The sequence below is a fragment of the Erythrolamprus reginae genome, chromosome 2 (genome assembly GCF_031021105.1).
Source record: "Erythrolamprus reginae isolate rEryReg1 chromosome 2, rEryReg1.hap1, whole genome shotgun sequence".
Classification (NCBI taxonomy): domain Eukaryota; kingdom Metazoa; phylum Chordata; class Lepidosauria; order Squamata; family Dipsadidae; genus Erythrolamprus; species Erythrolamprus reginae.
The window spans coordinates 88,299,790-88,324,306 of record NC_091951.1 but is presented as its reverse complement, the minus strand read 5'-3'; the positions used below and the strand labels follow the sequence as shown (position 1 = coordinate 88,324,306).

The following is a 24,517-nucleotide window of genomic DNA, read 5'->3' as shown; positions in this document are numbered from 1 at the left end:
CTAAGTTAAGAGTGCATGAATTTTAATAAATGGAAGCTACATTTACTGATTTTTTTTCCAGTTAGGTACTGTGACCCCACACCACCAAAATGTCAGAAGAAAATTTCAGGAGGAAAAGATGTATGACATGCAATAGGGACGGTGGGGTGGGAATTTTCCTTGTCTGAATACTGGCTTGGAATATATGTTTGTTTCCCATCTTCCAGACTTCATATTTGGTCCTAAATGTAATATAAAAAATTAGAGATCTATATTCAATAACCCCTGAATTTACTAAACAGAAGACAGAGCAGATGACAGAACTCTAAAAAGTCTTCAAATGTTTTCATATTCAAAACCAACAAAAGACCAAAAATATTGCGACATAATGTGAACCGATTCCAATTTTGCATTTAACAACACTCTCAGACAGCACAGTGAATGGAGAGAACAGTGTTATGTTAACTATGGATCAAGTTGCAAAAGAGCAAAAATTGTAAAGCAACAAATGTGCTATTATCCAAAGCATCCAATTCCAACTGAGATGGTATTCCAGACAAACAGCTGGTTTCTGAACTCTGACATTTGTGGAGAAATAAGCTGTGCATAACTTAAAACCTTCAGTGTAGCTGTTGTTTTAAAAAGCTCTCCAAAGTTAAGAAATAAATATCTCAGCTGATATTTTTAGCAAGATTGTCAAATTGAAGAACGTAACGAAAATCAATAAATGAAGCAGCTACCTTCTTCAATGCTATTATAACAACAACAACAACAAGAGTTGGAATGGACCTTGGAAGTCTTCTAATCCAACCTCCTGCTTATGCAGGAAACCCTACACTACTTCAGAGAGTTATCCAACATCTTCTTAAAAACTTCTAGTGTTGGAGCATTTACAACTTCTGGAGGCAAGCTGTTCCTCTGATTAATTGTTATAACTGTCAGGAAAATTCTCCTTAGTTCTAAGCTGGTTCTCTCCTTGTTTAGTTTCCATCCTTTGTTCTTGTTCTGCCCTCAGGTGCTTTGGAGAATAGGCTGACTCCTTCTTTGTGGCAATCCTGAGATATTGGAATCCTGCTGTCATGTCTCCCTTCTTTTTATTAAACTAGCTATGCCCAGTTCTAGCAACTGTTCTTCCTATGTTTTAGCCTCCAGTCCCCTAACCATCTTTCTTGATATTCTCTGCACTCTTTCTAGAATCTCAGCATCTTTTTTGCATTGTGGTGACCAAAACTGAATGCAATATTCCAGGTGTGGCCATACCAAATCCTTATAAAGTGATATTAACACTTCAAGTGATCTTGATTCTATCCCTGTTATTGCAGCCTAGAACTGGGTTGGCTTTTTTGGCAACTACCACTCACTGCTAGCTCATATTTAAATAGTTGTCCACTAGGACTCCAAGATTCCTCTCACAGTTACTATTGTTGAGCAATGTACCACATATACTGTACCTGTGCATTTTGTTTTTCTTGACTAAATGTAGAACCTTACTATTTTTCACCATTCAATTTCATTTTGTTAGATAGAGCCCATTGTTCAAGTTTGTCAAGATCCTATCTTCTGGAGTGTTGGATGTCATCTGCAAATTTGATAAGTTCCCCATTTATCCTCTCGTCCAAGTCATTGATAAAGATGTTGAAGATTACTGGGCCTAAAACAGAGCCTTGGGATACTCCACTGCATACATCGTTCCATATAGATGTAGTTCCATTGAGCACATTGAGTGCGGTTGGTTGGCCAGTTTTGAACCCATCTGGTGGTTTTATTTAGTAGTAGGTTATGGTCTACTTTGTCAAAAGCTTACTAAAGTCCAAGTAAACTACATCAACAGCATTCCCCTAGTCCACTAATTTTGTCACTTTGTCAAAGAATGCTACAAGATTAGTCTGGCATGATCCGTTTTTGACAAACATATCTACATGAAACTGCTGGGTGAGATCATCCGACGACATGGAGTGAGTTATCATCAGTATGCTGATGACACTCAGCTATACATTTCCACCTCGTGTCAACTCAGTGAAGCAGTGGATGTACTGTGCCAGTGTCTGGAGGCTGCCAGGGTCTGGATGGGAGTTAATAGGCTCAGACTTAACCCCAACAAGAAAGAGTGGCTGTGGGTTTTGCCTTCCAGTGATAATTCCATCTGTACGTCCATCACCCTGGAGGGAGAATTATTATCCCCCACCTCAGAGAGGGTCCGTAACTTAGGCGTCCTCCTCGATCCACAGTTGAGCTTAGAAGACCATCTCTCGGCTGTGGCAAGAGGGGCGTCCATACGGGGACGCCTTGTGCGCCAGTTGCGGTCCTATCTCACAGTCACTCACACCCTTATCATCTCGAGAATCAATTACTGCAATGCTCTCTACATTGGGCTACTTTTGAAAAGTGTTCAGAGACTGCAAATTGTGCAAAATGCAGCTGCGCGTGCTATTGTGGGGTTCCCAAGATCTGCACACATTTCAACATCACTCCATGAACTGCATTGGTTGCCAACTGGTCTCCTGTCACAATTCAAAGTGCTGGTTATGACTATAAAGCCCTTCATGGCTTAGGATCAGACTACCTATGGGACTGTCTTTTGCCTCATGTACCTCAGTGGCCGTTAGGTCCCACAGAGTCGGCCTTCTCCAGATCCCATTGGCCAGACAATGTCGCCTGGCAGGGCCTAGGGGAAGAGGTTTCTCTGTGGTAGCCCTGGCCCTCTGGAACAAACTCCTCTGGAGATATGTATTGCCCCCTCTCTCCTGGTCTTTTGTAAAGCCTTGAAGACCTACCTCTGCCGGCGGGCATGGGGGCCATGAGTGATGAGACTGTCTCCGGACGACGTTGAATGATTGAATGGATGAATGTTGAATGATGGCATTGGGGTTTTTAGGATTTTTATTAATTGTGCATAATTCTTTTCAAAGATAATTAGATTTCTCCGTGTATATTATTTGCATTTATAATGCTGTATACCGCCCTGAGTCATTCCGAGAAGGGCAACATAGAAGTCTAAACAAACAAACAAACAAACAAATAAACCCATGTTGGCTTTTGGTTATTATTTTGTTTGTTCCTAGGTGTTCATTGATTTGTTGCTTGATTATTTTCCCCAGAATCTTCCCTGGTATTGAGGTCAGGCTGATAGGTCTGTAGTTTCCTGGATCTGTTTCCCCTCCCCCTTTCTTGAAGATGGGAACTACATCAACTCTTTTTCAGTCCTCAGGCAGCTCCCTGGTGCTCCAGAATCTTTGAAAAATATAGTACAGTGGTTCTGAGATCTCATCTGCCATTCATCTAAGGTAGATAGGTGTTCCTTTACCATTTTCTTCCCTATTTTAACTTTTGTCCTAATATGTTTTTTTTTTGTGATTTTTTGACAGGTTAGACTGTTTTTTCCCTTTGTGTAAAGACAGATGCAAAAAACCATGTTGAGTAGCTCTGCTTTCTCCCTGTTCTCCCTTTCTCCCTCTCACCTTCTTGCCACTTTCTCCCTGCAGCGGACCAATTGTTTCCTTGAATTTTTTCTTGTTTTTAATATGTGGGAAGAAGCTTTTTTTTGTTACTTTTTACTCTTGTTGCAAACCTTTGATCATTGTGAGCTTTAGCTTTCCTCACTTTATCTTTGCAGGTTTTGGGCTATTTGCTGCTAAATGCTTTGTGCACATCCAGTTCTTATTAATCTTCACTGCCTATGTATAAAACAGTGAATGTTCTAAAATAATATTTTATAGCAGGACATATCAAAAGACTTTCACTGAAATCTTTATAATGCAAACCTGCTTCTCCTAAACATTATATGTTCAGTGAGTACTTTTCACTCTTTTCTGTAATGATCTATTAAGATTGGAATGCTAGCCAGTCTTCCAAAAAAATAAAAGTAATTAACTCTGACACTGCTGAAGAAAGATCTTAAGAAGGTGAATGGAAACAGTGTCCACCAACTTGTGTTTTAAAGTTTGTGCTTCAAACTTAAAAGTTTTGCAACTTTTTCCAGATACAGACACACACACACACAAATGGAATGCTTAAGCTTTATCTGAAAGGGAAGTCACTTTCTTTGTTTTTCATTAAATGCTAGACTAAATGAAAAGCATATGACTTTGCTGAAGTCTTTATTGCATGAAACTGCAGCTGATCTAGGAAATACTTTCAACTATGAGCAACTAGATTAACATATTTTAAATTGGACTCATTCCATTTTGTAGCAGAGCAAAACTGATTTATCATGTAACATTTTGTACATAAGACTCCTTGTTAACGCAACTCTTTTTATCCTATAGACAGTACATCTAAAGTCTATCCATCTTTGAACTGGCATTGCTTCAGTTTCTTGAAAATAAAACCATAACTATTCTCTGGCCATTCGGAATTAATGCACGGAAAACTATATTGAACACAGATACACAAGAGGTCTTATTCAGCAAAACGGTAGGTGTTGTTTTCCAATAAATTATCTTAATGTATACCACATGGTTACAGGTTACTGTAAAAATATTTTGACTGTATAATACATTGTCTAGAATCTAAAATCAGTATATCTTTCTTGAATTGAATACAGCCATGCTTTATGTTTAAAATGGGCTTTTATTCATTTTAATTTTCCAATTCCTATTTTTCTGGAAAGCTTAGATCCTTATGACAATACAAACTATTACTTTCACTCCAGGGATGGGCTTAGCTTGGCCCCACATTTTAACTATTTCTTCACTCTGTGTATCAGATCTCAAAATATGGGGCTTCAATTACTTCTAATTAGCATGCAAGATCAGAAATTATAGGAATCTGAAATAATATCAAGCATATAAATATATATTGTTATACTGTGTAGTACCAATTTTTAAACAATAGAATAGATTTAAATAAAGAATACTAAGAGTTAAGTCATCTTTCCCTGTTCCCTGAGCATTAGAAAACTGCTGCCAGCTACTCTTCTAGGGCTTTAAATATTGTTCTGACAGATTGCTTTTCTTGATTCCAGTTACAAGGATCATTTTCTTTCAGCAAAACTCAAGTCTGAGCTCCCGAAATGAAGACTTCACAGAAATTTTATCTCTTCTGTTTTTTTATGCCCTTGGTGAGGTTAGCACCACCTAATCAACAATACTCAACCGTATTTCATGAAACATTCCAGCAAGATTATGAAGATGCCTTATTTCAGAAAGACTATGAAGACTATCCACAGGACGGGGTAAAAGATAAGGTAGTTTGCAAGTTCTATATTCCTTTTTTCCACTCTGCCAATGTATGACTTAGTCCTGCATGTATGTTTTATGACTAAATATAGCAGCTAATAAAGGGGTGGGGGAAGCAAGGAGATACAAAAAAAAAGTAAGAATATAATACATATATATATATTATTGATTTATTTTCTATGCTTTATTCCTTTATCCCTCACTAATCCAAATACCTATGCTTAGAGAAATATATAATATGGCCATGAGCTCAGGTTGAATTTGCCTCCAACTATAATTATTGCTTTGTTCCTAATGGTATACACAATAATGTTATGTATCACTACAAGAAATTATCAGGGTTGTCTTCTACACCAAACATTCAGATTGGTCTCCTGAGAATCATAATTGAGAGGGACCTGCTGCTATTAATTAATTTTCTGGCCTGAGAAAGTCATGAACTAATTCCCCAACCACGTATAGGAAATATATTTGATAATGAAGGCAAATTAAAATAAATGCATATTAGGTGTATTAAATGAATTAACAATTGCAATGTGATTTTTATTTATTGAGACTGAAAGAGAATATTGTACTATCAGCAAGCTGATTAATTTAGTTGCCATTGAGTAAGAATAAATAGAATAATTTACACTGAATTAAGCACCCAACAGTCTAATCTTAGTCAACAGAATTAAGTTATCTACGCATTTACAGGATACCTAGGTAGAAAGTTTGAGTTTATTGAGCCCATATTGATATTTAGTCAATACAAAGAAGAAAAAATACTTAGAATTTATACTGTGTAGAGAGATCATGTTCAGTTGAAACACATAAAAATTAAAAACATATGTGTGTGTGTTTAAATTAATTCTCTCAAGGGAAAGCAGTTCAATGTTTAACATATCTAAATTTGTTTTCATTCCTTGAGAATACCTACTATTTGCTATCATTAATCTAAAAAGAAAAAGTAAAAACACCAATAAATCATTGTTCTAGCAACCCCTGACTTAAGGGATTGCTTGCAAGTCAGTCCTGGCTCCTGGTGACTACTTGAATTAGCTCTCCAGGGCTGAGAGTGTCTGACTAGCTTAAGGTAACTCAGCTGACTTTATGCCTAAAGCATAGTCTCCTGATTTCTGGCCTGGTGCCTTAACTGATTCTATTACAGCTGTGATACTTGCTCTGACCTGTAAGAGCATATATTTTGTGTTTTCACATAATGCCTGCCATGATAAACATTCCCAACAAACAAAATCCAGCCAGCAAATCTGGATTGAACTTATTTCTAGTTCTTCTGAGCAACAGGCCACATTTTCAAACCAAGTGCTACATTGTGGTCACCCAGCTTTTTTTATTTTCTAAGGATGTTCAGCTACAGATGAGACCAAACACAAAAATGAAGCTAGCAGCTAATAAGCAAAATAGCTTTTACATTAAATGAACAAAAATAACCACTGAGCTTTCTGAATTCACCATTTTTTTTAAAAAAAATCAGAATGCTCCTGAGAAACCCGTAAGCAAAACTGGGACACAGTGAAGGTTTAGTGCAGGTGTGTGAAACTCACGTCATCATGGCAGCATCATGTGACATATCGGGCCTTTTTCCCCCTTTGCTAAACCAGGCATGGGTGTTGCCAGCACGTGATGCATGAAGCTTGTGGGCTGGGAGTTTGATAGCCATGGTTTGGTGGACTTTGAATTTAGACAAAATCTGATTGGTGTATTGGTGTATCAGTAATCATAATACAGTGGTACCTCTACCCAAGAACGTCTCTACTTAAGAACTTTTCTAGATAAGAACCGGGTGTTCTTATCTAAGAAATAGCACTGACTATATTTGTGCATTATTACTGGGATGGAGCTGGCTTCATTTGCATATCTGAGGAACAACTCTATCTAAGTCATTCTTTTGTCTCTTCTTAAGAACCATTTTCTACTTAAAAACCCCAGACCGGAAAAATTTCCCAGGAAATTTGAGAGTGGCACAAAGGCCCGGCCAGTTTGTTGCCATTCCCCCTGGGTTTCTTTCTCTGACGCAGTGTATGGGAGGCGCGTGCCCCTCCTCGCTGCCTCAGAGTCCATCTTTTTTTTTAAAGCCTTAAAGTTTTGGATTTTTTTGATTCTCCTCACCTCACCTTCTTCCTTCAGCAGGGACTGTCCTCCTGTTCTTCCTCCTCCTTCTCCCACCCAAATTCCAAGCTTTTATTTCTTTCCTAATGGATTTGCACACATTATTTGCTTTTACATTGATTCCTTTGGGAAAAATTGCTTCTACTTAAGAACTTTTCTACTTAAGAACCTGGTCACAGAACGAATTAAGTTCTTAAGTAGAGGTACCACTGTATATTGTTTCCTCTCAAAAGAGAAATTCACTGTGAAAAGGACATAGTGCTTTCATGGGACCTGACAACCTACAACACAATATTCACTTTTTTCTGATTTTTTTTCTTAATAATGTAAAACAAATGAAGCATTTATTTTCCATACCTGGAAAATAACTTAAGTGTTATAATTGCTTCTCGTCCATCACCCTTTGATAAGCAATAGGAAAAAATACTGAACAAACTTGAATATATTTAAGCACAATTATGCTGACTAGCTTTATATCTAATTTAGACCAATGAATTGATGGGCAGTTTGACCAAAGCTTTAGCTGTGCCTGAGATACAGTAGGCAAGTCACAAGTGACTTGGATTGAATTGTTCATTTGTGGCTTGTCACTATGTGTCAATTTTAAAGAGAACCTTGGTTTTCCAAAGAGCTCCAGACTATGAAATATCAGGAGTTTCCTCAAATGCAAGTAAAAGCCCCTATTAAGTATTATGTAACAGCAAGAGCCATAGCACTTAGACTTAGATACCGCTTCACAGTGGTTTAAGCACAGACCTCTCTAAGCAGTTTACAGAGTCAGCCTATTGCCTCCAACCATTTGGGTCCTCATTTTACCAACCGTGGAAGGATGGAAGGCGGAGTCAACCTTGAGCCTGGTGAGAATTGAACTATCCAACTGCAGGCAGCAGAAGTAGCCTACAGTAATGCATTCCAATCATTATGCCACCCCCACCCCACCCCGTTCAATAATGGTGATAAAGGCAACAAAATATACTTATTTTCTGCCTTCTGTCATATCTAGGGATAATCACCTAACAACCCTGTTTAAGATGATTTATTCAATGTTGGAAAAGAATGGGCTTCAGAACTGACTATAGGGCTCCAGTGAGGAATACTCTAGCTACCTATGGGATAAAAACACTTGAGTTCATTCAAAAGTGGACTCCAGCTGGACAAGACCTGTTAAAATGCATTTGCCAGTCTTGAGGAGCTAGATGGGATGGCTTTGAGCCTATGTTATTAAGTATCGTGACTCCAATCATTTATTCCTCTTGGCATGTGAAAGCACTTTGGAAGTGACTTGTGATTGGTTCAATGTGATGATGCAATCTTCTTTGAGGAAGAGGTTTTCCTGCTAGCCATACTCAAAAAAACATAAATGGATCCAGGAGTGCTGGATAAACTTTTGTTTAGACTCCAGCTTTTTCTTTTTAGTGGTTGGGCTGAGACTCAGAAGGTTCTGAAGGGAACATATTATTTGGATTCTTTTCCCTTATATCACAGTCCGTCAAAGAATATTGGCTGGATGGGTGGGTGGAAGGGACAGACGATTCTTCTCTGTTGTGATTCCCACCCTTTGGAATTTCTTACCCCAAGATGAGTCAGGCTCCCACCCTTCTGACCTTCTGTAAGAGCCTGAACAGCTGGCTCTGCCAGAGGGTTGTGGCCCAAGTGGGGTAATATCATGCTGGAGGTGGTTGATTAATTCAAAATAGGGAATTTTGAATTAATAGGTGGTTGATTATGTTGGTACGTCTCAGTTCAGCTAGGCTGCGGGACCTTGGACATACGCTGAGCAGAGATTAAGGAAGAGTGTGGATGTGTGATACAGCCAGTAATGACACAGACTTAATATATACATATATACATATTTACAAGAACAAAGCAGAAATAATCAACAAACCGCACATAGCAGCACAAAGCAGAATATACTCCCCCACAAGGTAAAGGCAAAAAGGTGAATGAGCTATCCAGCATCATCAACAGGAAAGAGTGCTGGCACCCTCTTATGGCTAGCCAGCCAAAGTCCTTAAAGAGATATTACAACTGTAAAAATACAAACTATAATTGGTAGTTTAACATACATGGCAACCCCAGAATATCGGTATGTACCATGTACTAACAGATTAATTCAAGATAGGGAAGAGTGGAGCCCTATCCGGCTCCACTATTCCCTATCTTGGAACTATGATTTTACCTTGACTGTAGTTTCATGTTATCTCTGATGATTTTAATCTTTTATGATGTAAGTCATCCAAAGTCGGTGCAAATTGAGATTTAATAAACAAATAAATAAATAGTAAGAAATAGCACTGACTATGTTTGTGCATTATTAATGGGATGGAGTTGGCTTCTCAGTTTGTACCAACTCATTTCAGTTTGCACCAACTGAAAATGCTGAAGAGCACTGGTCCCAGGACAGAATCCTGAGATACTTCAGTATTTATTTATTTATTGGATTTATATTGCATCTCCTTTTACTTAATTTTTCAAGCTCTAATTTAAGTGTGTGCGTGTGTGTGTGTGTGTGTGTGTGTGTATCCATGTTGTAAGCCACCCTGAGTCTAAGGAGAAGGGCGGCATACAAACAAACAAACAAACAAACAAATATGCTTCCTCTCATATTTGGGTATACCAGGGTGAGATATATAGTTTCCAACATACTTCTAAAGATTCTTCTTTTTCTAATGTTCTACAGCGTGATTCAAAAAACTTTCTTCCAAATGCTATTATCCTACACATATAAACATTTTAAATGCATTCCAGACTATTAGGCAACTGTATCTTTGAAAGAATCTATATCTGTTATTATTGACCAATGAACTGAGAGCCATTTAATAATATCACTTGCCACTATTTGAGCTTTTCTTTAAAACCAGTGAATATAATGGAATTCTCTGAGCCTGATAATGTGAATATTATCAAACTATTATGGGAAAAGATCAAATGGACATTTGCATTTTTTAAACAGGTAGCAACCTTCCTCATTACTGAGACTATGAGAATCTAGCTTTCTTGATTGGGAGCACGGTTGGCAATGATATTGTTATCAATATATGATCAGAAATTATAATTGATGAAACATTATATTTGTTGCTTAACTAACCATACATAGGATATTAAGAAATAGTTCAATCATGAATACATCCTACATAGAAGTAATGGTGAACTTATGACATGCGTGCTACAGGTGGCATGTAGAGCCATATCTGAAGGCATGTGAGGCGTTGCCTTATGTTAGCTCCAACGTGCAGGCACGTGCTGACCAGCTGACTTTTGGGCTTCTTTTCGGTCATTTTCAGCCTCCTGTAGCCTGGGGATGGCGAAAACGGCCAAATGGAAGTTCTGAAACGTACTTCCGGTTGGCATGTTTGGCCATTTTTTGCCGTCCCCAGGCTTTAGGAGGCTTTCCTGAACCCTAGGTATGGCGAAAAATGGCCCAACGGGCCTACCGAAAGGCTGGAGGCTTCAGTGAGGCTTGTGCGCATGCGCAGGGGCAGCACAGGGAAGTTGTGTGAATGCATTGGAGGCAGCACAGGGGGTTGTGCGCAAGTGCGTGGAGAGAGGGCATTGCATTATGGATTTGGGCACATATACCTGCACTATTGCACACACCCTTTTGGCACCTGAGCCAACAAAGGTTCATCATCACTGCTATATCCTGCCCCGGACATGTACAATTTATGCATGGTATGTTTGTGTGTATGTTTGTTTAGTTAATGGGTTTTTTTAAATATTTTAAATTATATTTAGATTTGTCATGAATTGTTGTATCTTGCTGTGAGCTGCCCTGAGTCTGCGGAGAGGGGCGGCATACAAATCTAAATAATAAATAAATAATAAATAAATATATGGAGTGGGTAAGAAAGTATATTTTGGCTTGTTTGAATTTACCCTGTCGCCATGCTTTAAGTAAATCAATTCCTTAAATTCATGCTTGAAAAACATTCAAGCTTTGGATGTTTTTTTAACTAGGAAACATTTTTCAATCTAATAAAGGAACCGAAACTAAATTAGAATTCCCAGCAATAATAATCCTATCTACCATCTATTAATCCAATCAAATTTGCAAAATGATTATGTAGGACAGTAAATTGGATCTCAAAAAAAATATCCAAGCCATATACATTATCTATTTTTTTACAACTAAAATTATATAGTATAGATTAAATTCTAATAAACTCCATATTTCCAAAATTCCAATAGTTTTTCCATAATATTAACGATATAATATAATACTGATATTATATAGCAGTATAAAAATAAAAAAAATATTCTGGTAGCTAAGGATGTTTTTTAAAATTATATTACATAAACATATCTAATTCAATTAAATGCTCTTTAAAGAACGATAGCAAGTTATGGTTTGATCCAACACCAGCCTCGGTGGTACAGTGGTTAGAGTGCAGTACTGCAAGCTACTTCTGCAGATGACTGGCTTGCCAGCAATTTGGCAGATCGAATCTCAGTAGGCTCAAGGCTGACTCAATGTTCCAGCCTTCCAAGGTCGGTAAAATGAGGACCCAGATTGTTGGGGGCAATATGCTTACTCTCTGTAAACCGCTTATAGAGGGCTGTAAAGAATTGTGAAGTGATATATAAGTCTAAATGCTATTGCTAAGGCTATTGCTATGTATTTTCAAATAATTGCTATAGATTAACTCTCAATTCAAAGGTTGACATTTTTTATCTTGCAAAACAGATTCCAGTCTACTTGAGAACAGAAAACTGGAGATAGTTCAGAAATTATATTTTGCACTAGAAGCACATTTGATATTGGCACAACAGCAGGTTATGGCAGCCCTTAAGCAAAGAATTCTTGATATAGAATTTCAAGCTTGGCACAGCACAATGCCATCTGGAATGCTGTGGGATATATGAGATATGTTTACAATTAGTCTGGTATCGTAACACATTCACAGTTAAGTGGTTTCTTAGGGCCTTCACACTGCTGTGCTTTGATAGACTAGCATCAGGAAGGCAACTTTCAGAAAAAACCTCTGAGCAAAAAGGACTTCATCTGGTCAGTTAGAAAGAATGACTCATGTATTACTCAAATGGAACTTCTACAGAGATATCAGCTCTTAATGCCAAATTAGGTCACTCCACAGATATCTAAGATGAATTTTATGGAAAACTCCTGGGAGTTAAGGATCCTAAAAAAAAACAAAAGCTATGGCTAAATTTATATTTGCATCTTGCAAAACCTGTGCTTCACTAATGATAAATAACTTTGGACTGCTTACAGGTTATATTGGATATACAGTGTTCCCTCGATTTTCGCGGTGGATGCATTCCGAGACCGCCCGCGAAAGTCGAATTTCCGCAAAGTAGAGATGCGGAAGTAAATACACTATTTTTGGCTATGAACAGTATCACAAGCCTTCCCTTAACACTTTAAACCCCTAAACTGCAATTTCTCATTCCCTTAGCAACCATTTAGATTATTACTCACCATGTTTATTTATTAAAGTATATTTAAATTTTTTAAATTAAAGGCGGACGGAAGTTTGGCGATGACGTATGATGTCATCGGGCGGGAAAAACCGTGATATAGCCATTTCGCGAAGTTCGAACCCGCAAAAATCGAGGGACCACTGTACTAGAATATTATTTTAGACCATAAGAATGCTGTATTGTTCTGATTTTATTGCATTTTTCCTTTTCCCCTCTTATTTTACTTTATTTTTATTTGATTGGTGGATCTGTAATAAATTCATTCATTCGTTCAGTCTCAATGGAAACTCACTAAAAAAGAAAAAGTTTACAATTCAATTTTCTGTATTGTTTTCTACCATTCTTCAAAAACTTAAGATAAGTATCTTTTAACTACCCTAACATGTAAAACGTCATTACCATTATAGTTGAATATCATTATATTATTATCATCTATGCTTGTATAACATACATGGGCTTGTATGTGTTATATATTATATTTTATATGTTTAAAAGGAAGACAACTCTTTAATCGTTTTCAATGAAAATAAGATACAGCTGCAAAGAGATGAGGAAAAAATTGCAGAGGGAACAACAAATTATACAAGTAAGATTTTCAACTTAATAATAAATAGAATAGTTTCAAAGCCTGTCATTATTAGGATTAGAAACATTATTATGTCTGTTGTATTAAACAAGTAAAAATTATTTGGTTAAGCAATTTGGTAGCAGTTATTGGATATTATCGAAATTCTATATAGGAATTCCAGATTTTCAATAACCATTTAAAAAAATATACGTATATATTGTAGTGCAATTACATGCATATGGATACCGCAGAACTACCGCGTTTCCCCAAAAATAAGACCTTGTCTTATATTTTTCTGAATCCTGAAATAAGCCCCTAGCTTTACTGCTATGCACTCAAAAGCCCAGTTGGGCTTATTAACAGGGTTATCTTATTTTGGGGGAAACAGAGTATATGATAGGAGTTCAGGTAGAAATCCATCTCCTTTTGGTGGTCAAGACTAATTGATCTCATGAAGCAGCATTTGCAACATATACAGTCTGCATGTTGCTCTACTGCAATGACTATAGAATTTCATTGTCATATATAAGGCAAATCATAAAAAAACTTCAGACAATTTACGGATAATGGAGGAAAACCGTGAATCAGAATGCAACAAAAATCCATCATTCCCTGAATGTTCTGGGCCATAACCTATCATATTAATCCAAAGATATCTCATTTATCACATCACCTGTTACTCTCTTAAGCTAGGAAAGGCAACATGAGTGATGTTTCCAACAATACAAAATGAATTTTCATTTTTTCACCATCTTGCAATTGGCACAGGCTATTACATAGAAATTCACTGTTCAAAATTGCTCTAAAAGCTCCCCTAGCCCAACTTGGCTAATTTGTTTCTGTCACAAGCCCAACTTGGCTAATTTGCAAAGTTAAGCAGCGAGAGCACTAGAAACAATTGTTTGTCTATGTTAACTGAACATTTAAAAAAAATTCTAGAAGAAAACAATAGGAACTACATGATTGCCAAGAAAACTACATGGACTGGGTATATCATAAAATGATCAGGAATTCAACTTAATTAGAGGGGATATTTACCTTTTATTCCAAGCAATTTTTATATTTTCTCTGTGTAGGTCTTTTTTCTCAAAGGCTAGAAGCTATCAGTAAGCATCTATAACTAATTCCCTCCCCTCCAAAGGATGTATGAATAACGTAGATTATGTAGAAAATTGTAGAAGATAATTTTATTATAAACAGTTGAAATGTTTATCAGACTTCTACTTAAACTGACAAACAATTATATATTTTCAGAATTGGCTACTTGTCTACTATGTGTTTGTTTAATTCGTTCAATGTACTGTGAAGAAATAGATATTGAAAGTATCCCTGTTCTGCCAAAGGAAACAGGCTACCTTTATGCACGATTCAACAAAATCAAGAAGGTGAAAGTATCTGATTTTGCTGACATTCGTAAGTAAACTGTAAAAATAAATTTGATGATCAATCATTGGAAACAGTTTGGCTAGTGTTTAGTTATCTGTATTTTGAACCACTAGCTATTACCGAAAGTAATAACCTTTTTTCAGAGAAAAGTAATTTTACTGGCCAAATTTATTCATAAATCAAAGGTTTTTTATATAATGGGTTCTGAAGATTATACTTTTAAACAAATTATTTGTGTTTATGAGTAGCCCTCAGGTACTCAAATTATTTGTGTTTATGAGTAGCCCTCAGGCAATTGAAATTGTATTAGGAGTAGTGATTTCTGACAGTCTCAAAATGGGTGAACAGTGCAGTCAGGCGGTAGGGAAAGCAAGTAGGATGCTTGGCTGCATAGCTAGAGGTATAACAAGCAGGAAGAGAGAGATTATGATCCCGCTATATAGAGCGCTGGTGAGACCACATTTGGAATACTGTGTTCAGTTCTGGAGACCTCACCTACAAAAAGATATTGACAAAATTGAACGGGTCCAAAGACCGGCTACAAGAATGGTGGAAGGTCTTAAGCATAAAACGTATCAGGAAAGACTTAATGAACTCAATCTGTATAGTCTGGGGGACAGAAGGAAGAGGGGGGACATGATTGAAACATTTAAATATGTTAAAGGGTTAAATAAGGTCCAGGAGGGAAGTGTTTTTAATAGGAAAGTGAACACAAGAACAAGGGGACACAATCTGAAGTTAGTTGGGGGAAAGATCAAAAGCAACATGAGAAAATATTATTTTACTGAAAGAGTAGTAGATCCTTGGAACAAACTTCCAGCAGACGTGGTAGATAAATCCACAGTAACTGAATTTAAACATGCCTGGGATAAACATATATCCATCCTAAGATAAAATACAGAAAATAGTATAAGGACAGACTAGATGGACCATGAGGTCTTTTTCTGCTGTCAGACTTCTATGTTTCTATTACAATAGCTAAGCAATGTGCCAATTTCATGTGACCACATTGCTTAGCAATGAAAATCCGTGTAGTTACTTGGGCGATTAAGTGGGAAGAAGTAAGGTAAGTGACGCTTTGGTGGTGGGGAGGAGATCTAATGCAGACCATGGGCGAGTCATGGAAGGGCCAGCACAGACCATGTGGAAGCTGGAAGAGGCAGAGGGGGCATAGTTAGGCCAGCACAGGCTGCATACAAGCTAGGGAAGGCCCTGGAAGAAAAGGTGGGAGTGACTTACTGAAGTGGGACTTACAACATTCCCTTTGCTGGTGAGAAGACAGCAGGGAAGGTTGCAAATGGCGGTCCCGTTACTGCACTCCCTGAAATGTCATAATTGCAAACTGGGGTACCCAAGTGCCCTGATCACAATTACATGTGTGTAAGTGTGCTGAAAGGGCCAGAACTTTGAAGACCGCCCATGTCTCAATTTTTGAGTACCACTTTGCAACTTTGAATAGTTGCTGAATGAATGAACATAAGACAAGGACTGCCTGTATATGCCTTTAAAATTTAGACAAAAGATTGAAGTTAGGTTGAAGATTGCACATGGCCCATTGCCACTCGTACCTAAAAGAAGCCCAAATTAAGCAGTTTCTTATGTAAATCAGCACTGTTCAGTTGCTGACCACTGGCCCTTCTCTTAGATTCAAAAGATTTTTTCCTTTAAAAAATTGAAATTCATAGCCCAATGGTTAAAGAGTCTTCTATTTCATGTGAACTAGTGCCATCAATCTAGGTACCTTTAAGAGGCAGAATCAACACTTTCCTCCTCTATGTCCCTCTGTTTGTAAACTCAGTGGGGAACTGCTGACAGAGACAAAGGAAAATTACTGAAAATTATTGAAAACAAGTCAAAAATATTAATTCTATGCAATTTCCCCCAATTAAGAAAAAAGTTGGAAATGCATGACCACCAGGAGCCACATAATTGGAAAATAAAAATGGCAATCTAATTATGCAAAGAAAGGGCCAGTAGATCTTGGTCCCTGGCCAACGAATGATTGTATGGTTGTACAAATGGGTTCGATTGATTTTAATATAGCTAGGAATAGTTATGTAATTTTTAATTTAATTGGATTGGTTTTTATTGTAACTTGCTGTTTTTTATATGCTGTAAGCTGCCCCGAGTATTCGGAGAGGGACGACATAGAAATCCAATAAATACATTCCAAATCTTATTGTTTACATCCTGGAGGAGGACATGGCCAATAGGCTCATATCAAATTAATTGTAATTTTTTTTTTTGCCTTTAAGCCACCCTGAGAAGAATTGATTTGACTGGAAATGCAATTCAAGAGATTGAAGATGGAGCCTTTGCAAAGCTAATTCTACTGGAAGAACTTTCATTAGCTGATAATCGGATAGCCAAGCTTCCACTTTTGCCTCCCAAATTAATTACACTAAATTTAAATAACAACAGAATTAAAAGCAGAGGAATTAAAGCAAATGCTTTCAAGGTAAAATAATTATTAAGTACAAGCACTAGTAAATGAAGCCAGTCTAAATTCTTTCAAAAGGAGATATTGCTCTAAGAAAATAAGTATTATATAAGAAATATATTGAACCAATATGTTATCATGAATGTCATTCTAAGATTTAAATTTCAAACTTGCTAAATTGATTCACTTGTGCTGAAGGATCACTTTGGATCACTATTTTATAGCAGTGAAGAAACCTGTTTATCCCATGACTATATAACTGGAGAAAACATTTGTAAGAACAAAAGCACCATCCTCTACCTGCTTTTTATGGAAGTAAATCCTGCTGAGTTCAATAAACATTACTTTTAAGTAAGATAATGTACAGTGGTACCTGTACTTACGAACACCTCTACCTACGAACTTTTCGAGATACGAACCGTGTGTTCAAGATTTTTTTGCCTCTACTCACGAACCATTTTCTACTTATGAACCCTCGCTTCTTTCTCTTCTGCTGCTGCTGCGAGTAGCGGCTATTTTAGCAGCGGCCAAAATGGCGTGTGTTGGAGGAGCTCTCCGCAGCCATAATAATAATAATTAATAATAATTTATTAGATTTGTATGCCGCCCCTCTCCGAAGACTCGGGGTGGCTCACAACAAACGATAAAACAATATATACAGGCACAAATCTAATATTAAGAAAAAACTAAAAACCCTATCATAATTAAAAACCAAACAGCACATACATATCCCTGCCACTTTCCCCTTAGCCCTCTGCTTCCTCTGCTCCCCATAGCTGCCCCATCCCGCTGCCAAAATCCCCCCTAGCCTACCGCTTCCTTCACCCTATCTCCCTGCCAAAATCGCCCCTCCAGACGCTTGCTATGCCACCCCAAATCACTCCTAAAATCACCCTTCCAAAAGCTTCCTACGCTGTCCCAAATCACTCCCAATGGATTTGCACACAGTATTTGCTTTTACATTGATTCCTATGGGAAAAATTGCTTCTACGTACAAACTTTTCTACTTATGAACCTGGTCACGGAACAAATTAAGTTTGTAAGAAGAGGTATCACTGTACTGATATACAATATTTTAATTTTACTTTAGGCCTTCAAACAAGAATGCAAAATAGTGCAAAACGTATTAGAGATGAAAATGCCATGTTGGCATAAAGTAGATTTGCAATCAATTCCAAAATATTATTAGCATTCTTGCATATTTATTCTTATTATAGGTACTGATTATTATATGTTGCCAGTGGTCAGTGATGGCAAACCTTTTTTGGTTTACGTGCCAAAAGGCGGTGGGGAAATGCAGGGAGGGGCATCATGCGTGCATACCCACACCCATAATTCCATGCGCCCCTCTGTGCATGTACATGTGACCCATCCTGTGCTCCAGGCATGCAACGGCATGCCCTTTTTCACTCTTCGCAGGCTGTAGAGCCTTTCTAGGAGTCTGAGGTGGGCGAAAATTGCCTCCCCCCCCTTGAGGTCCCGAGCGCAATGGACCAACACCAGTAGATGACATAGTTCCCAAATCAACACAGACTGTGGAAACATTTAGAAACCAAGGACCCAGAGTATGGAGGAAGAATGGAGACACACACACAGCAAGATGCTTGAAGTCCAGTGCGCAATTTCCATAGTTTGTGTTGATTTGGGGAGCCATGTCATCTGCTGGTGTTGGTCCATTGTGCTTCATTAAGTCCAGGGTGAATGCAGCCATCTAGCAGTAGATTTTGGAGCACTTCATGCTTCTGCAAAGGAGCTTTATGGGGATGCTGACTTCAATTTCCCAGCAAGACCTGGCACCTGCCCACACTACCAAAAGTACCAAAATCTGGCTCAGCAAACTCACCTGACCTGAATCCCATATAGAATCTATGGGGCATTGTCAAGAGAAAGATGTCTCATCTTGACATCTTCATTGTTAAGAAGAGCTGAAGGCTGCTGTTGAAGCATCCTGGTCTTCCATAAGACCTCAACAGTGCCACAGACTGATAGCTTCGATGTCACGCTGCATTGAGGCAGCAATTGCCGCAAAAGGGTCCCAAACCAAGTACTGAGTTCATATGCACACTTATACTTTTCAGAGGTCCGATATTGTTCTATGTACAATCCTTGTTTTATTGATCACATGTAATATTCTAATTTTCTGAGATGGTGGTTTTGCGGTTTTCATGAGCTATATCCCATAATCATCACAAATATAACAAATCACAACTTGAACTATCTTGACTTGTATGTAATGAGTCTCTCTCATATATTGGGTTTCACCTTTAAGTTGTATTACTAAAATAAATGAACTTGCACAATATTATAATTTTTTGAGTTTTACCTGTATGAGCAAAGGAACAAAAAAAAGCTAAGGTTTTTTTTAATTCCTGAAGTTCTGTTCAGATTATTGTATCTCAAGATTCCACATCTCTTGAGAGACTAATGTTTTTGTGAAATTTCAACACTTTTTAACTTTTTAATATTTTTAAAATCAATCTTAAAATTCTGTGTATACTTACAAGGATTTTGTGAGTCCCTTGCTGCAGATACACATTTTAATGGAAATCCTATTACATTTGTAAAGTTGTCCAGCCTTAAAAGTATGTGTTTTTGCCAATGACAATGAACAAATATTTTGCCTTGCTTAAAGTCTTTACATATTTAATTATGTCTGAATTCTATTTGTTTACATTCTAAACGCAGTCTAAATGAAGAATCTTCACTTGAACTGGGCTGATAGTCTATTTCTCAGTTAAAAGTAACTGCAGATACGTTTTCCTACAACGCAGATTAATTTTCAGTGCACAGATAGAACTACACTACCCAAATGTATGTTCTAAATACACAATACTGTCCAGATTTTTTTTTTTACAAAGTAGCAATTTTCCTGAAGAGTGGGAAAGTTGTTATCCGTCTTTCTTAAAAAGCAAAATAAAATAAGGAAGCTGATACCCAATGCCACTGCATGATACAGTCATGTGATCATCCTGGGATAATAGCTCCTAAAGACTCAATGGGTCATCATTTACTATTATTAACTCTGGGCCTTTAATCTGATTCTATAGAACTGTGTGTCTCAATATATTTTTGTAAATATCCCAGAACTTTTTGGATTGGGTAGCAAATAAACTGGCAAAACAAATAAGAATGCAGCTGATCTATACAACGCATGGGCTACTTCCAAGTTCAAGCAGTACTATGTACCCAATTTAACTGTTAAATAACATAGTCATATATAGTTTTTTTAAAAATTCCTCTTTTTTTTTACAGAAGCTGACAAAATTGTCCTATCTCTACTTAGCACAGAACGCACTGGAGTATGTTCCTCCTAATTTGCCAGAAAGCCTACGCATTCTGCATCTTCAGGTTTCTCAATACTTTTTTTTAACTGTTGCTCAAACATTACTACTACAAGTTTAATGCTTTAAAATACATCCTCAGTGTCTCAAAAAAACATGCATAAAATCACTCATTAAGTAGATTTGCAATGTGCTACAATTAATAAATGTCAAGTATGCACATGACAGTACTTAGAAAATTATTATACTGATTAAACCTAACTGATATTAATATGAGCATGAGCACACTGCTGTAGTAATTATAATGTATGGATGTAGTAATTAAAATGAATGGACGCTGTAGTAATTACAATGTATGGATGAAAAATGCTGGAGAAAGATCATTTCAAATAATTGAAAATGCTCTAAAAACAGAAATTCTTAGAATTATATTTGTTTAAACTTATTCATTGCTTAACTGATGAAGAATATAAAAATTTCCACGCTCATGTTAATGTGCTAATTTGGTTTCTGACTCTTCTTGGAGAAAATGTGTATGTTCTGCAATATCACAGAAATATTAATAATATCTCAACAAAAGAAAAAAAAGAAATTTCAAAGAGGATAAGTGGTCAAAGCAATGGAAACTGCAGTTTAATATTTCCAAATGTAAAATAATGCACTTGGGGAAAAGGAATTCTCAATCTGGGTATTGTATTGGCAGTTCTGTGTTAGCAAAAACTTCAAAAGAGAAGGATTTAGGGGTAGTGATTTCTGACAGCCTCAAAATGGGTGAACAGTGTGGTCGGGTGGTAGGAAATGCAAGTAGGATGCTTGGCTGCATAGCTAGAGGTATAACAAGCAGGAAGAAGGAGATTGTGACCCCGCTGTATAGAGCGCTGGTGAGAACACATTTGGAATACTGTGTTCAGTTCTGGAGACCTCACCTACAAAAAGATATTGATAAAATTGAACGGGTCCAAAGACGGGCTACAAAAATGGAGGAAGGTCTTAAACATAAAACTTATCAGGAAAGATTTAATGAATTCAATCTGTATAGTCTGGAGGACAGAAGGGAAAAGGGGGGCACAATCGAAACATTTAAATATGTTGTTCTTATTGTTGTTGTTGTTATTATTATTATTAATATTATTATTATTAATTAATTAATTTGTATGCCACCCCTCTCCGAGGACTCAGAGCGTTAAAGGGTTAAATAAGGTTCAGGAGGGAAGTGTTTGTAATAGGCAAGTGAACACAAGAACAAGGGGGCACAATCTGAGGTTAGTTGGGGGAAAGATCAGAAGCAACTTGAGAAAATATTATTTTACTGAAAGAATAGTAGATGCTTGGAACAAACATCCAGCAGATGTGGTTGGTAAATCCACAGTAACTGAATTTAAACATGCCTGGGATAAACATATATCCATCCTAAGATAAAATACAGAAAATAGTATAAGGGCAGACTAGATGGACCATGAGATCTTTTTCTGCCGTCAATCTTCTATGTTTCTATGCTTGGATTTTTCAAACTCATTGCTTTGATTTGCAGTTCAACAACATAACCAGCATCACAGATGAAACTTTCTGCAAAGGAAACAATCAGACCCGTTATGTTCGTCAGCGCATGGATCAGATCAGAATGGAAGGCAACCCAGTCATCTTGGGAAAGTACCCCAATGCTTTTATTTGCTTGAAGAGTTTGCCTGAAGGCAAATACTTTTAGTTGCTCACCAAACCAAAACACGTAAAAATTAGATAAAATTACTATTATATCACTGTTTTAAACATGTCTTTGTATTAATAGCCTCTCACATATATTTAGAACTGTTAATGGTAATGAAGCATTTAGATCTTCCCTAATGTGGTGATATTGCACCTTCTGACTTAAAAGTTTGAGCGTTTTCTACTTTTAGATAATAGACTCAAGCATGAAACTAGGAAAGGGTAGTGACTCCTTCTGAGTAATCAGATTACAAAATTAATTAAAATTGATTTTAAAACTGACTGTTATGAAGCTAAGAATGCATGGTAAACTTACAGGAATGCATTCTTTCAGGGGAGGAGTATAATTTGATTTAATTACGGAAGTACTGTAAATATACTTTAAAATACTTTGGATTTAAAAAGGAAAAAGTTGTTCAGAGCATATCCTGTGTATGAAGACATGTAGGAGCTCTTGCAATGTCTTAAATCTGTTTTTCTCAGGATCATACTGTACCTCTGGAGGGCACCCATGTGTTCCTGGGGAAAAACTTAGCTCATTTAATAAGTTGATGATAGGTGGTATGTAGGCATCCTGCATAGTTCAAACTATCTTCAAATGCCAGGGCTGCAGTTCATGAAATATGGAGCAACAGGTAGAGCAAGCCTATGATGCTTTCTCAGTCAACATAGACACAAACCATATAGGAAAGACAAGGGGTTCTTAAGACAGCTGACCAAGTGCTGGAGTTTGACACCGTTGAGATTGCTGAAAGGTCAGACAAGGATATGGCTTCATGCTGCTGGCAGGCACAGCTATTTATGCAAGAAAGGACCAATTTAATACAGAGGGAGATAGTCTGAAATTACAACATAGATTATTTAAGCCAAACAGCCCTTCCCAATTCAACTTCTGATGCTGATGGAGGAAGATAATATCATTTTAAATATATTAGTAATTTATTCTAATCTTATTGGCAAATGTTATTCATTAGCCTGGCAAAATAACAAAAGCAAAGGGTGTTTTTTTTTAAAAAAAACCCAAATTGTGCTATTTTGGCCTGAATGCTGTACTGCAAACTGTTGAAATAAAACTATTCAGTGTAGAAAAATGAAATGCGTTCATTGAAATTTTACTAATGTATTTTAAGAAACAAGTAACCCAAGCATTTTTCATGCTGATCAAAATGAAAGGGGAAAATACCTACAAATCAATTTATGCTATAGCATGGAGGATTTTGCTTAAATGTTAGCCAGCCTGCAAGTTCATTTGTGGATACAAGAGTAGGGCCTTTTGTGTGCATTGGGGGATTGAGTACAATTTTTTTTAAAAGTAAAATAGCTGCTTTGAATCTTGAGGATTAACACAGTTCTAACTTTTAGTGAGTTTGTGAACTTTGTCTCCAAGCAATGCGGCACAGTATTTGCAACATGAATAAGCAACATTTTTGAAATCTTTGTTATATTTAAAGCATATTCACTTAACCAATATCAATATCTGAATTGTAATTAGCTGAATTAATTTATAAAAGTCAGCTCACTTGATTTCAACACAGCAATCAAACAATTTGTATGCATGAATCAGATGAAGGGTTTTTTCTCCCCAAATACTAGCATTAAGTCTTATTTGTACTCATTCTCATTCTTTGCATATGTTTGATTAAGACAGATATATTATTTCTGATTTAATTTTTCACCAATATTGAAGACTATTTTACAGCCATGAGCCTTTGCTGTATCTATACACTTTTAGCAATTTAAGATATCAGACTTCAATTATATGGTGAATTTATATGATGTGAAACCTTTACAGACATTTCTGATTGATTTTAGTCTGCACCTGCTTCCTGTTGTCTCTAATTCTCCATGCCTAATAAATAATTATAAAGAAACAAAAAGGCTTACTATTCTTTTGTAGATATATTACTTATCACAGACAATAAAATGATAAATTGCTATAGTTTCCTCATTTCTACTACCCCCTGCAGCACATGAGCAAATTGGTCTGTTTGAATTCTTCCTACCATCAAGAAGGTTAGGCTACATTTTAATCTTCTTTTCTGCCTTCATTTAGATTGAAATCACATGATTCCCTGCTCTTCCTACTGTACCTTCTAATCTATGGTGATTCTATTGACTATTCTCTGATATTCCAAGCAACAATTGGATGCTCTTGAGTATACTATGGATAGCCAAATAAATAAATACCATACATTTTGGAGTTTGAGGATGAAAATATGGGTGCATTTTATACAAAGAGGGTGAAAATATGGGTGCATTTTATACACCAAATGTAGCCCAAAAAATGGGAGGCACAGAGAAGGCGATGGAAAGAAAGACGAAAGTGTAGTGGGCAATAAGGCAAATGGACTTGATTACAGCAGCCACAGAAGCACCATTGAAAAGTTTGAAAGTCCAAGTCATCCTGGAGAAGATCTATCTACATGGTTCT

General features: G+C 36.9%; 2 protein-coding genes across 3 annotated transcripts in view; one reads left to right on the top strand and one right to left on the bottom strand.

Moving 5' to 3' along the window:
• Window positions 1-24,517, bottom strand: part of CENPP (centromere protein P) — a 198,280-nt gene that overhangs the window by 159,397 nt on the left and 14,366 nt on the right. The gene's annotated exons all lie outside the window — the stretch shown is intronic.
• On the top strand, window positions 4,245-23,963 carry OGN (osteoglycin). The gene is made up of 7 exons (XM_070735782.1): window positions 4,245-4,392; window positions 4,943-5,164; window positions 13,203-13,293; window positions 14,530-14,688; window positions 16,917-17,119; window positions 20,354-20,449; window positions 21,914-23,963. Exons 2-7 carry the CDS (start codon window positions 4,991-4,993, stop codon window positions 22,085-22,087), a joined length of 897 nt encoding a protein of 298 aa, XP_070591883.1. The 5' UTR covers window positions 4,245-4,392; window positions 4,943-4,990; the 3' UTR covers window positions 22,088-23,963.